General features: G+C 34.5%; 1 protein-coding gene across 1 annotated transcript; it reads left to right on the top strand.

Moving 5' to 3' along the window:
• Positions 1 to 1,191: 1,191 nt before the first annotated feature.
• Positions 1,192 to 13,576, top strand: LOC132552345 (hillarin-like). Its single transcript, XM_060216504.1, has 9 exons — positions 1,192 to 1,248; positions 4,953 to 5,153; positions 5,878 to 6,110; positions 6,337 to 7,190; positions 8,464 to 8,565; positions 9,853 to 10,002; positions 10,276 to 10,553; positions 11,893 to 12,078; positions 13,430 to 13,576. Exons 1-9 carry the CDS (start codon positions 1,192 to 1,194, stop codon positions 13,574 to 13,576), a joined length of 2,208 nt encoding a protein of 735 aa, XP_060072487.1.
• The last annotated feature ends 327 nt before the right edge of the window (positions 13,577 to 13,903 follow it).

Here is a 13,903-nt window from a genome sequence, read left to right as displayed (position 1 = left end):
ATACATAGAACATTATGGTCAGCGATATGTTTTTTTTTTTTTTTCAAATCGAGACTGAGCGGGTCAATAATATCGGATGTTGCAAAAACCATGTAAAAAAAAACCCAAGAAAACACTAACATGTTAACATGACCATAATCCAAATTCAATAAAACTAGGGTAAAATATGAACCAAAAAAATTCACACGGATAATAAGACCAGTGTTTCGAAAAGGGTAAGCCTATTCTGTTGTGTTGACGACACCTGCCATGTAAAACATTGTCAATCTAAGCAGAGGTAAAGCTATTTCGGCTCATTAGTATGATCGGTAATTGTTTTAACAGCACCAGCTTCAGGTAACCATATCACAGTGAAGTAGCACAAATCTGAAAATATATGAAAAAGTCAGCTTGATTCTGTAACAATACGAAGAACCCTACATTAACAATAACAAACACCATGCGCCCACTTTCACATTAATTAATCAAAAAGCCTTTATGTGTTAATTATATATTATCTAGCCATGAATCGAAAACAAATTCTCCCTTTCTTAAAAAAAAAACCACTTTTGTAAAGAATTTTTCCAAAAAAAAAGAAAGACAATTCGGTGGTTAATGTTCTCATGGATATTGACCCGTGTATTGAATGTTATATAGACATTTAACACCTAGGGTAGGTTAACCCAACAACCTGACTTCGAGAACGTTCTAGTCCGCTACCCAAACATTGTAAAACAGTGGTAGCCACAACCGGAACATCGATGATACGATAAAGCAAGGCCCCAAAAGGCTAAATTGTATCATCGATTTCCTGACAGACAGTTTATAAATACATTTTCAACACAAATGTTAACCATCATTGATTTTTTTCCGAACATCTGCTTTAAGAAAAATAAAAGAAATAAAAATAAACAATTAGAAATGACAATCATTATTTGTAGAGACGTATTTGACTTAACCCTTTCCGAACCTAAAGTTAATTCATTCTAATATTGGCACATGTTCTGATTTTAAGATAAGTTAATTTGATTTACATAGGGTCTGTATTAAACTATATTCCATTCAGTTTTGATTCCATAACCAAACACATGTAAACTCTGGGTGATGAATGTACAAACAGAATGTGAAAGTTGTTCCTTATAATGTGACGGAAGTCCTTCGCCGATACATTATATATTTTTAGTTGTGTAAGCCCTTTTCTTAGTTTTTGCTATGGGATGTGGCCAGAGTGTCCGGGTTAATCTCCGGACTAAAAAAGATGACCCGAAGGTAAGTGCGACGCTAGACAAGACAATCATAATAACAGTATCTGGTACTATACTACAGATATTAGAAGTTTATTAGAAAAATATTAGAAGATACAATTGTTGGATGTGTTAATTCAAGTTGCAGTGCTTTTTTTTAAGATAAATACTGCCTTACGTGTGCTTTACTGTTTCCCTCACACTGTTGTGTGTGTACTTATACCTAACGAATGAATATTTAATACATCCTTGGAAACAATTGAAAACATGTTAACAATCTTAATGACACTATTTCGGTATATTGGAAACTACCATTTCTTGTACCATAACTACAGTATGTTGGTCTTTTGAAAGGAAATGATTTTAAGAACCTTAAGGACTATTTTGATAGGGTTTTACAACCTTGAACAGCTGGTGTCCTGCAGGAAAATGTCTGGTCCAAAATGAGTATTTTTTGTAATAAGTGTTGAAAAAAAACATGTTCTTAACATTGCTTGTAACATTTCTTTAGCTTTGAAGACCAACCCAAGAAGTAAATGTAACTTTCAAAGTTATTTTTATTACGTTTCAACGGCCCGTCAGCATATAAAAGGTCATTAGGGCCAGCAACCAGTGAACGACACGGCGATTAAAAAAGAAATAACACCAAACGAACTAAAAGGTACAAGACAAATGATTAAAGTATCATATAGTAATATCTTTCGAAAGACCAAAATGGTTAAGTGTATCCTACAATACAGACCAACAAGGACCAAGTGAGCTTATGCCGTGGCGCAGCGTCCGGTGTCAACTTTGTTCTTTAAAAACTTCTCAATAACCAATGGAACAAATGTTTTGACATTTGGCTGGTATGTTTCTAAAATGAAGCCGGACAAAGTTTGCGAAAAAAATTGCCTTGACCAATTTTCAAAGTCACAGTTGTCATATTTGTTAAAACCTTTAAATGATTTCTTCTGGCGAACTAAAAGGCCTTGACGCTTGACATTTGGCTGGTATGTTCCCAGGATGAATTCCCATGATGAAGCCCGACAAAATTTGCGGAAAGAAATGACCTTGTCTCTTACATTCAAGGTTAAAGGGGTCAAATTAGTTAAAACTTGAGAACAACTTCTCATGATTTCGTAAGCCAAGAAGCATGGTATTGAACTGCTTTGTTCCTATGATAAAGTCCGACAAAGTTTGCGAAAGAAAATGACGGGATAATTAAAAAAACAACAACAACAACATCTAAATGACATCTTGTCGTGAACTAAAAGGCCTAGAGACATGATATTTGGCTGGTATATATATATATCAGGTGAGCGCTGCATGCACATCGGACCTCTTATTATTAGCGCTGTTTCGAGTTACTGCAGTATTATCGTAACTGAGCGAGTGCATACACGTGTTGGTTTCAGATGCTGTGAAAAATGGTCCGATGTACCTGAAAATCAATTTTGCCTCCACAAAATACATGAATGTAAATAATATTTATGAACAAAATGCGAAAATATGCTACATTAGCATACAGCTACTCACACCAAAATACATTTTATGAACAAATAAACATATATCGCATAAAAATGTAAGAAAGCTTTGTCAGGTTGCAGGGACTATCTCAAATTTTCCGTGGATCAGTAATATTAACTTATGGGTGTGTCTAGCGTGGTAGTACAAAGTAATCCAGTATTGGATATCGTGACACTTTCGAAATCATCCTTAGAACAGCATTTTGGTAGACTAATATAGAATTTAAGGTGACGATATAGTTACTCTTAATTGCTTAATTGGTGACATCGAAATGTACATGACAGCATCTAGACGCTACATCACCAGGAAATTATGTACATTAAGCCAGTTACAGTATAGTGGCAATATCATCTTCATTACGTGTTCTTACATTAGCATGGTAATGTGATCAATAAAATAGCAATTTTCTTTTCGAATTGAAAATAAGATTTAGAACAGCTTAATTATTACTGAACTAAAAGAAATATTTGAACATTTTAATACGTTTACCTTAAAAGGTATCAAATTATGTTTAAACGTCTTTCCACTAACCATTCGTCAAGCTGATCATGCTAACAACATTGCGTTTTTTCTGCTGAATACATAGCATGCACAATACACCAATAAAAGCTTTCATTTATTACCAGGTATTTTTTACATTGTAAAACTCCAGAGATGTTTTTTTTATTTTTTTTTTTTTTTTATTGAAAGTGACGAATGTCTTCAGAATTAAAATACATTCCACGTATCTGCATATCATTTTACGTCTAAAAAAATCCCTCCCATTTTTTCAGTTATGTACAAATATGTGTCATCTCCGATTTATGTATATAACTTGTAATATTTTGAAGCGGTTTTCTGGATATCTATGTTTTGGTGGTCGATGCTGTTGTAAAAGAATCGTAATTCAAACAGCAGCTACTTCATGTTTATACACACAAGCATAAAGACGTGCGAATCACACACTGATATTTATATTTTTATATGTGCAGATTAAACACTATAAAATGGCTTCTAAATAGGCGATAATAAATGTGACCGAATGTATGTCGCATTTATAAAGATTGAACCAAACTATTATACCGTAAAATGGCTTATACATTGTACAATACCGACATAACATTGTAACTGATCTCTAGTATACCCAATGCAAGTTTAAATGGGAACAATGGCAAGAATAAAATTAGTTTATCGTGTAAATAAGGTAACGGACGAATTACTTCGTACAACAGAAATACGACATGGTGAGATATTATCAATTCTGTTATCGATACCCTCCGATCACCGTCGTCGTCTATTATATATATATCCACTGGTTGTTAATAGGATTAACTTAAACCACATTACCATGCGGTGTATATAAACATGAATTTTTATGCAAGTAAGGTTATTGAGTTCGAATGATACTTTTGATTATGTTAATGTTCATAAGCTAATGAAATATATTAATTCATTAACTTGTTGAAAACACTGCTGGACTTAATTACACAAAACTGTAACGTAACGTATTAATAACCTTGCCATATTAAAAGGACTGTAATATACAAGTAGATCCTATTTTTAATAATGTTTATAATAATCGATTTCATAATGAAACAAATGACGAGGAATGAGCTCATGAACATGTGGAATTTAAGCATGTTCTTGTAATGTTGTCAACAATTCGAAAAGATAAAGCATAACAAATCGATCGTATCAAACGCCTATTAGTAAACTAATATATTTGATAATTTATATGTTCTTTGCAAAGTATGGAATAGTTTGACTTTGTTTATAAACTGTTTTACTAGATCTTGTACTTGTATTTTGGTCACAGAAGGTTTGTATACCCTGATGACATTAATCTGATAGATACTTTTATTGCTCAAACTAAATGCGGACAGATTGCTCATTCTTGTAATTTCTATTTTCAATAGATTTCAAGCGTTTTCCGAATTCAGAAACTCAAATTCCCCTTCGAAAGTTATATCCTCATCCTTGGCTGGTTGTTTATTTACTTTTTAGCGGGACTGATTTGCTTCCTTCTCTTCCTCAGATTTTGGGTTTCCAGCCTCTTCCGTATGATTTTTTTCCCCTTGGCATAGATAAGCAACAGGAAAATCAATTTCACCATTTAAAAAAATAATACATTATCCTAACTAACCGATACCGAAGAAATGGGGTCAGAAAGACATTTTCAAAGTTATAGTTTCATCTTATATATACAAAACATCTAAAAGGTTATATGTTTTCATTTTTCAGTCGAAGACAATTGCTGACCCCGTGATACAGTATGGGACTTATCAATTTAACAAGAACAGTATTTTCGTGGAGACCCATAGTCTTTACGTGGTAGACCCAAGCCCTTTGGAGTTTTGTCCTCCTCCTCATGTTCCTCCAACCACCAAATCGGAGATCTTCAATATGGAAGAATATGAACATCTTGATAAACGAGCCATGAAGGTAAATTATCAGTCGCCATAAGTTTGTAATACAAATAGTATGTTAATGCAATATTGTATTAATATATAGACTAATGAGCCGCACACTTGACACCAGCATAATCTTCAATAGAATCAAAGCTAACCCTCACCAGCTCTTCTTTCCCTCAATTCTGTTTATTTTTGTCTATTTTTGGACATCTTTCTTTTTGTATTCCTTTACCACTTATATATATATCATGCATTGTCATTCCAAATTGCCTATATCACAGTACACTTATCACGATGCCCTCAACTTATTTTTTTGTATCGATACCAACTCTGTATCCCCTTACTTCGTTCTGTGTCTAAAACCAATTCATTAAAATTTACACACATCCCTTACCAAATATCCTAATCTTCCCCATAACTATCATTCTCTGTATTTCCCTACTTATTTCTCTATCTGCATCCCCGTAATGACTTTTCCCCCTCAAACTGCATAGCTATATCGCAATAGACTGTGTCGTTCAGCTGACATCTTATTGTCGCACAATAGATTGAACAAAGGACTACAAAAACAAAAAATAAAGAATAAAGTTCTCTTGGAAAATGCATTGATCACTCTGATTGTTATCAAAGGAATGAAATTATTACTGGGACCCTTTTTTCTCAGTTTATATCAGTAAACATTATAAAGGGTTTTTTTTTTTTTAATTTCGGACGAATTTCGGCAAAACAAACCGAATTTGTGTTTTATATTTTAGGTTCCGAATGAGAAGAAGAAAGGGTCTCTAATCAAGCTTGTCAAATATCTTACTAAACCTTGCAAAGACGAGGTTGGTAAAGTTCGTGTACTGTTCACGTGGCTGTGCGCTCAGAACATGGATAAGATGGTAGTACCAATGCAGCCGCCAAAAGAGAACTCTGTGGTTTACTATCTAACACGTCTCAAGGTCAAGAAAAACAACTATTCTCAGATGTTCAGCTTCCTTTGCAGGTATAATACAATTGTTCGATAGTGTTTGTTTAGCTAATACTCATGATATAAAAGATTCTATCTCATCTTATAAAAAAAGTTTGTTGGTGACTTTCTTTCTGTTACTGGCCAACTTTTTTTCTAAAAATTCAATTTTATTTTTTTATTTTTGACGCCCCTCCCCCCGGCCTCCTTTACCCCTTTCTCTTTACTGCCGTATGTCAGTCAGTGTATTTTATATTACCAGAATCGCCAACATTACATGTGTCTGTATCCATGGTTACCTGAAAGGAAGTACTTATCACATAGGGCAATCAGTAGAGAAAAATAAGGCTGCCCTGTATGGCGAATGGAACGCAGTCCTGATCGACAATACATGGCGCCTCATCAATCCATACTGGGCCGCTTGTGCAGTTGGGACGCAACTGAGTGAGACAGTAGACAGAACATTCAAAGTTGACGAAACCTACTTCCTTACTGATCCTGAGCAACTGGTGTATTCACACTTTCCTGAAGAGCCATTTTGGCAACTTGTGGATAGACCAGTAAGCATACATGGATTTGAAAGAAAGTCCTTTGTGAAAGAGAGATTCTTTGAACTGGGAATGAGGCTACTGACACACACCATATGCGAGATACAGACAGACACTGGGGACATCGAATTAACATTTGGGATACCAGAACACAAAAAGATGGATATTCATCTGAACTGTCTCATCTTCAGGGCTGACTTTAATGACTGGCATCTGCAGGAAGACAGCCGTTTCCAACACGACATGATATACAATCCGAATGACAATTCAGTTGCTATTCGGATCCGGTTTCCACGTAAAGGAACATACAAACTGGAAATCGTCGGAAAAGATCGTACAATCACAGACGACGATTATGATTTTGATTGGGTAGCAGTTTACAAAATCAGGGTAAATGGCTTTCCAAAAAAGTACCAAGCGTTTCCGAAGGTGGGGGATGCTGGATGGGGGAATAATCCTCGTGTTGAGGAGAATGGATTGGTAGCACTATCACATCCTCATGCCGTTATTCTTGCAGAGGGTGACCAGACATTAATTGCCTTCGGTATTGAAGAAGACGAAGCACGAGGTAACCAACAGGCTATTTTAATTGTATCAATTATCTCAAAATGGATTTTATTCCAGATATTGACAACGTAACTAATTTTATTTGGCAAATGACAGTTTTCTGTATGTTTAACAACATATTCGGTTTGATTGTTTGTTTAGGTCCCTGATTCTCTCTTATTCTTAATACATTTTTTCTATCATTGCGGTTTATCACTATGAATATACTATATTTTCAATTAATTGTTATTTTTGTGCATCATGCAGATCACAAACACAATACTAATAATCAATACGAACAGGTATGAATGAATAACTATAGCACACAGCTATTTCGTCCTTTTAAGACCCGTCAGTGATGGTGAAAGGCCTTATTTTAAAACAGAAAGTTCTTTAATTTGTCCGGATATCTCCCATTGCCTTCAAAAGTGAAATCTCAGGGTGACCCATTGCGATCCCCTTTTATCCAGCTTGTATGTCGTAAACTTTTAACATTTCCGACTTCTGGAAAACACCTGAATCAATTCAATGAATGTTTATATAAACATTCATTGGCTAAAGGCACCACAAAATGGTAGCTTGATATGTAGTTGATGCAGTTTACAACAATTTATATACTAAAAAAAACTTCGTTGAGCAAAAGTTGCTTAATTTTCATTGAAAATATTTTAAACCTGGTCAGAAGAAAAGTATGGAGGTTTGACGGTACGCATTCGGATCAGATAACTAAAATAGAGATCGTTTTAAATATGATCAACAGAAAAGGCAGTCCTCAACATTAAATGCAGATTGGGAAAATATTCTGACTTTTACCATTTCAATTTCTAGTATGTCGCTACTCGCATTCAATATTCTTCAAATTGCAATGATATACGAATCAAAAATACAATCAACCCAATATGGTAATTAATCATAAGGTTTTTGTTATAAAAACAAGTATTTGAGATAGTACTTATTATTCCGATGCCAGTTAGCAATCGTCATGTCATGTGCATTTTCATGATACTGATGATAACTGTTATTGATAATGTATGCTTTTGATAGCATTAGGTTTAATAGTGAAGTTACTTATCACAACTCAGAATTGTCCTATTTGATTTAATTGAACATTTTAGTATTTCTTTGATTTCAACACAGATACTCCCGAAAACATACACACTCGCATCGCTGCAACACATAAACTCTAATCGGAGGCAGGCCTTAAATAGCTTGAACCAAACTCATATCTCACATGAAAAATATCCTATTTAGCATACACAGTCACACCGACATAAACACAGATCTTGCTCTTCTAGGTTTGGATCTACGATACCGCCTGACAGATGTTAACAAGAGCTTGGATTCCCTTCCCTTGGAAAAAACGGGCGTGACTGAGGAAGTAGATCAGTATATTATTGGTGAGTTTTAACAAGAAAGTCACATTAATAAAAGTGTTGTGCTCATTTAACAGATAGATAAACTCTAAGGAGAAAATTCCACAGGGGTCAGTCGTTTGACATTAGGAATAATAATCACTCATATTATCACAGTGCGATTCAAGTTGAGAAAAGTTCAACTTCTTTCGGTGGTGTAATACAACAGTAGAAAATAGAGACTTATTTGTCATAGAAGTATACTTTTATATGTTGTTACGGCCCTTCAACACAACAAAAAAGATTATTAGAGTCATCAACAAGTGGAAAACACAGCGAACCAAAAGGAAATAACATCAAACGAAGTAAAAAGTAAGACAAGTGTTAAAAATGACATTGTTAATATATACAAAATAAGAAAAAGAAAGTGGCCAGGAAAAAGAATTATTGTTCTTGAACTTGCTTGCTGAATGAGAGCCAATCCCTATAAAGTATCATCGCACCTCGGACTAGAATGTCCTAAAATCACTGGTCGAGAGACGCCACATGGTGACCCACTATAATTCTATAGTGGGTCACTTTGTCCCGTTAGATGGCACCACGGGTTTTATAGGGGGTCACTTTGATTTAATGGCGCCGACCACGTCAACCGCTTCTGAAAATGAACTGTTTTACTTTACAAAATCGCTTCTTCGGTCATGATATTGAATACAGTTGCTTCCTATGTCTTTCGGAAAAAAATGACAATAATAAGAGTTATTCCCCTTACAATTAGAAATTTTGAGTGCAGTTTTGAGCTATTTTTGGATGGCATTTCAAGCGTGTCGGCCACTCGGAATATTTACAAAATTGACCGCTTTGGGCAGACGACACCAGCAGATATCAACAACAACAACAAAAGACAAAATAATCAAGCATCAAATACCTTGAAGGCTAACCAAATGATAGCTAAGCGCTTCAGTTTATTTATTGGAAAAGAAACAAAACACAGAGTGTGAATCGTTCAGTCCACAACAATTAGAAGAGAGTTTATCCCATTTTTATCTTATAGTTGTTAAATTTTGATTGCTTTGTTATACATACAATAAATGAAATAACATGATGATACAGGTATTGTTAATGTATGAAAAGGGTCCTCGATGCGATAAATTCATTAGATAGTCACTTACTTACCCCTACAGAACCATAGAGGGTCAGTAAAATGTATAGGAGGCTCTATAGATGGTCAGTAAGTGACTATATTACCGATAATAAATAAGCTATCCTTTAAATCGGTGGAAGTGGTAGTAACTACGTAAATGAAATAACTGGATGCGCTTTGTCTGTTTACAGAGGTGCACCCTCCCGAGGGAGATGAGGCTGCGATATGCATCTACATACTGAAGGAAGATGGAGAACAGCTCAATATATGTAATAATCTCATCGTTGGCGTCGACGTCGCCAGTGTGAATCTTGCAGAGGACATCGCAAATGTGAAATCCCGTAAGAAATCATAAAAAAAAACACGAAATCTTCTGATAATACATATTTATAATGTTACTACCTAATACACATTTCACTTGATATCACAATAAGATCATTTCCAGAGTGGGTCCGTTGCATAATGTTTCTGATCTGTTCTCCATATGTTGTATCTACAAGTTCCCGCATAATTGTCATACCAGTTGAGATGCAGTTTTGAAAACACTATGAAATAATATGGGGGAATATGACACGGTACTAGAACTTATCTCCACCAATCTTGTTTTCTTCTAGAGCTACAGACGGCCATAGATGATATGCACCTTTACGGGTTAGATCGTGCAGTGGATCTTGTCAACATCAAAGAGTATGAGGAACCAATGCAACGTGAAATGAATATTGCACGTGACCTCATCACAAGATTTACAAATTTGCATGTGCAGAAACATGACGTATTGGCCATTCCAAACTCAACCATTTCAGACATATGCAGCCATCCAGTATTGGACGAGGTGCACGAGGTCATAAAAGCAATGTTGCTTTTGCTAGGGGACTTTGAAGAGATTACCACGGTAACTAACTATACAGCACTACGATCTGGTAGAAAATACTCAACGTTTTACAATTACTCCGGTTTCCTTCCACTGGAGGACACAGGGAAAAAAAAGTTTTATGGATAAATATACAAATATGGCGGGTAAACCATGACCATCTTAATAAATAAGATAACGTCTTCAGAGCTGAGAAGTAAAGGTGCCATATTGCAATGGATATCACCCGACCTTTTTGCATCACATAATATTGAATCTAACTTTGAAATGCTGTTCGATTCTCTGAATACATTACTCAAAATTTCCTTAATATGTGTGCGCAATATTTTGTAATCATGGAATTTTTCATAGGTAAATTTTATTCAAGGACTGAATTCTAACATTCCGATATCAATACACGCAATTTAACAGTTCTCTACTCAACATTTCTGAATCGTGGATAACACCACTAGATTTAAAGTTATGGTTCATTTTTTTCTTTCAAAGATTAGATGAAGCCGTTCAAAATCATTCTAACAAATGATAGAAATGAAAGCCTGTTTGCCTAATAAACAATTGGACATATATATAGATTGTAAATCTACTTGACAAATAAGGATAGATCATGGTTAGATAACCGATTCTTTCATTTCAAATTTTTTTGATCTTGAAGTTTTATGTTAGTCCAAAGACGGCGGCCATCTTTCATGTTGAGGCAGGTGACCTACATCAATATTGGAGAAATGTATTATAAGTACATGCACATCAATATTGGAAAAATGTATTATAAGTACATGCTCAAATATGTAAAATGTGAATTGGACAGGTACGATGACGATAACTCTTATATTCCTATGCACTTTTCTCCGTTGGTAATGTCAGAATAACGATAACCGTTAGATAAAGTGGGTGTCGAAGCATTATTATTATGACATTATTAACGATCGGTCAACACATAAAAGATCATTAGGGCCATCAACCGGTAAAACACAAATAGTTTAGACATTCAGAGATATACATGAGGAAGTTTGGGTATACTAGGAATAGACAAATAATTCATATAGAGAAGCATTTTATGCCTCGACCTACATCCTGGCCCGAAACTATTGACAACCAGACCGGAAAGGTGGCAGAGCTTCTATATCATCAATAGTTGAAAAGGAGAGTTTGATGGCTGAGATCATGCAAACGTTGATATTGCGATAATAAAAAAGTCACTTTAAGACTCAAATTTAGATTCTTTTTTATCTCTCAAATATTCTAGGATGGGAGATAAAATTCTTCTTTTATGCATATAACAGAGATTAGATAATGAATTTTGTCGTTCTAACTCTGGACTTTGTCTCATAACATATTTAAATGTTTGCTCTTTTCCACTCAGATCTGGACAAATGCGGTTGAAATTTTGTTGCGAAAAGAACAAGAATCTCTGAGGCACAGAATCAACACCTTTAACATACACAGATTGGAAATGGATATTACACTTGGTGCAAACAAACTTATAAAAAGACTTGATCTTGAAAAAATCACAACGAACTGTCCGGCCGCCGGACACATGTACATGTGGGTAAGTGCAGAGTTTCATAAATCATCTTCCAAATGTTGAACAATATCTCATATAATATATAATTGTAAGAAATTCAGTTAGAAAAAAGTGTTGTGAAGTGTAAGTATACTCCAGAAAAAGATGCAATACGTATACAAAAAATAGGCTGGTTATATTTCTGGTCATTCCGAAATAGATCACTTTCACCGAAAGTTCGACCATCATTACAACACCGCTACAATTTTCCCAGTATTGATATATCCTTTTCAGCTTTGACAAATCAGATTGGTATTTGCTGTTAATAGGTCTGATTTTTTGTATGGAGCGACGGTTGAATTAAATCACCAATAATGTGGATTATATCAATGCATTCATCTATTTTGTATTTCTTCACAGTGATTCCTAGTAGAGATTATTAAACAATGAAAGTATGATGCGTATAATGGCTAAGTATAAAATATCCAATCAAAAATTAAAGACGGTACTTTAAATATCATATAGATATATAATTGAAATGCACTCATATGGCAGAAAATACATTCATGCTCCTTCAAGCTCGTTAAACGACAAGCTATTTAAAATGCTTAATATTGGGTGTATATTTGTAAATGTTTATTCACCACCATTCTTGATTTTCAGTATCTGCCGTTTAAAATACGTAAAATACAGCTCCTTAATTCCTTCCATGCCTTAGTTTCATCATTTCCTATCCAGTACATTTCTCTTACACAATAATTATGGTTAATATATATACATATTGCCCCCGGTAATATAGTGACGTTAAACGGATATAGAAAAACATTTATGTTTGCAACCTCTAAATGACAAATGTGTTGCTGGAAAAAAGAATAATTAAATTCAGCATAACGTACTGTATATCTGAATATTTTTGCATGTGAAATGAGATGTTTTGAAAACTTATCGTTGAGATTATTAAGATGGACACTTGAATTCAGATTATTGGATTTATTATTTGTATTGATCACACAATTGCATCCATTTTCATATAGACTACAAGGTTGAATAATCGACATGGTTATAAATGTTCTTCAAAATGATTGTGTTATTCGTTTACGCGTCTATGACAACGGCCGTAGCAACACGTAAGACTTTTTCTCAGTTATAATCCTACGAAATTCGTTATGAAAAGGCATTGAAATGCTGTATTAATACTAGAAAAATGATTTAAATTTTTAAGTATACAGTAACACCCTGTTGTAAGATATGCAACATTGCTGTCTGGATATCCATTCCGATAAACACAATTTAACACTATCAACAGTGACGAGTCGCTTGACTATATATATGTAATTTGATTTCTGTTATTCTCTTACGTGCGAATATAGTAAAATCAGTGTGTTTATTTTGTCAGGTAAAAGGAATCACGGAAGAGACTATGAAGAGGAGACCGGATGAAATCAAAAAGACAATCCCGAGAACTCACGAACTGGGAGGTCCTGGAGCACCAATATTTAAAATCCAAAGTGTTGTCGGGAAAGTACCGATCAGCGAGATTTGATTGACGAGATCTTGAACATTTTTTTTGTCCACCTATTCTTTTTGATGTGTTAAGTGCATGATTGATTTGACAAGTAATAGCATATCAATATATGAACTCAATTTCGTCATAGATATCCATGCCTAACTTTTTTGTCACGCTAGAGATAGTAACTGTCATTTTGGAATATTAGTAGTATTCGTCTGGTCTCTGCTGTAATATTCACTTATATTTTTGATTGCATGTTGTTTTGTAAATTATAGTAGTATGTGAATAATAGATAAATTAATGAGTTTTGTTATACATCTACATGCATCACACTGAAACGGTTGAAAATCATTTTGTTCG

Source organism: Ylistrum balloti, unplaced genomic scaffold (genome assembly GCF_031769215.1).
Source record: "Ylistrum balloti isolate Yb309-2 unplaced genomic scaffold, AGI_CSIRO_Ybal_v1 Utg370244, whole genome shotgun sequence".
Lineage (NCBI taxonomy): Eukaryota > Metazoa > Mollusca > Bivalvia > Pectinida > Pectinidae > Ylistrum > Ylistrum balloti.
Note: the sequence above shows the minus strand (reverse complement) of the source record. Positions and strands in the feature narration are given on the sequence as shown.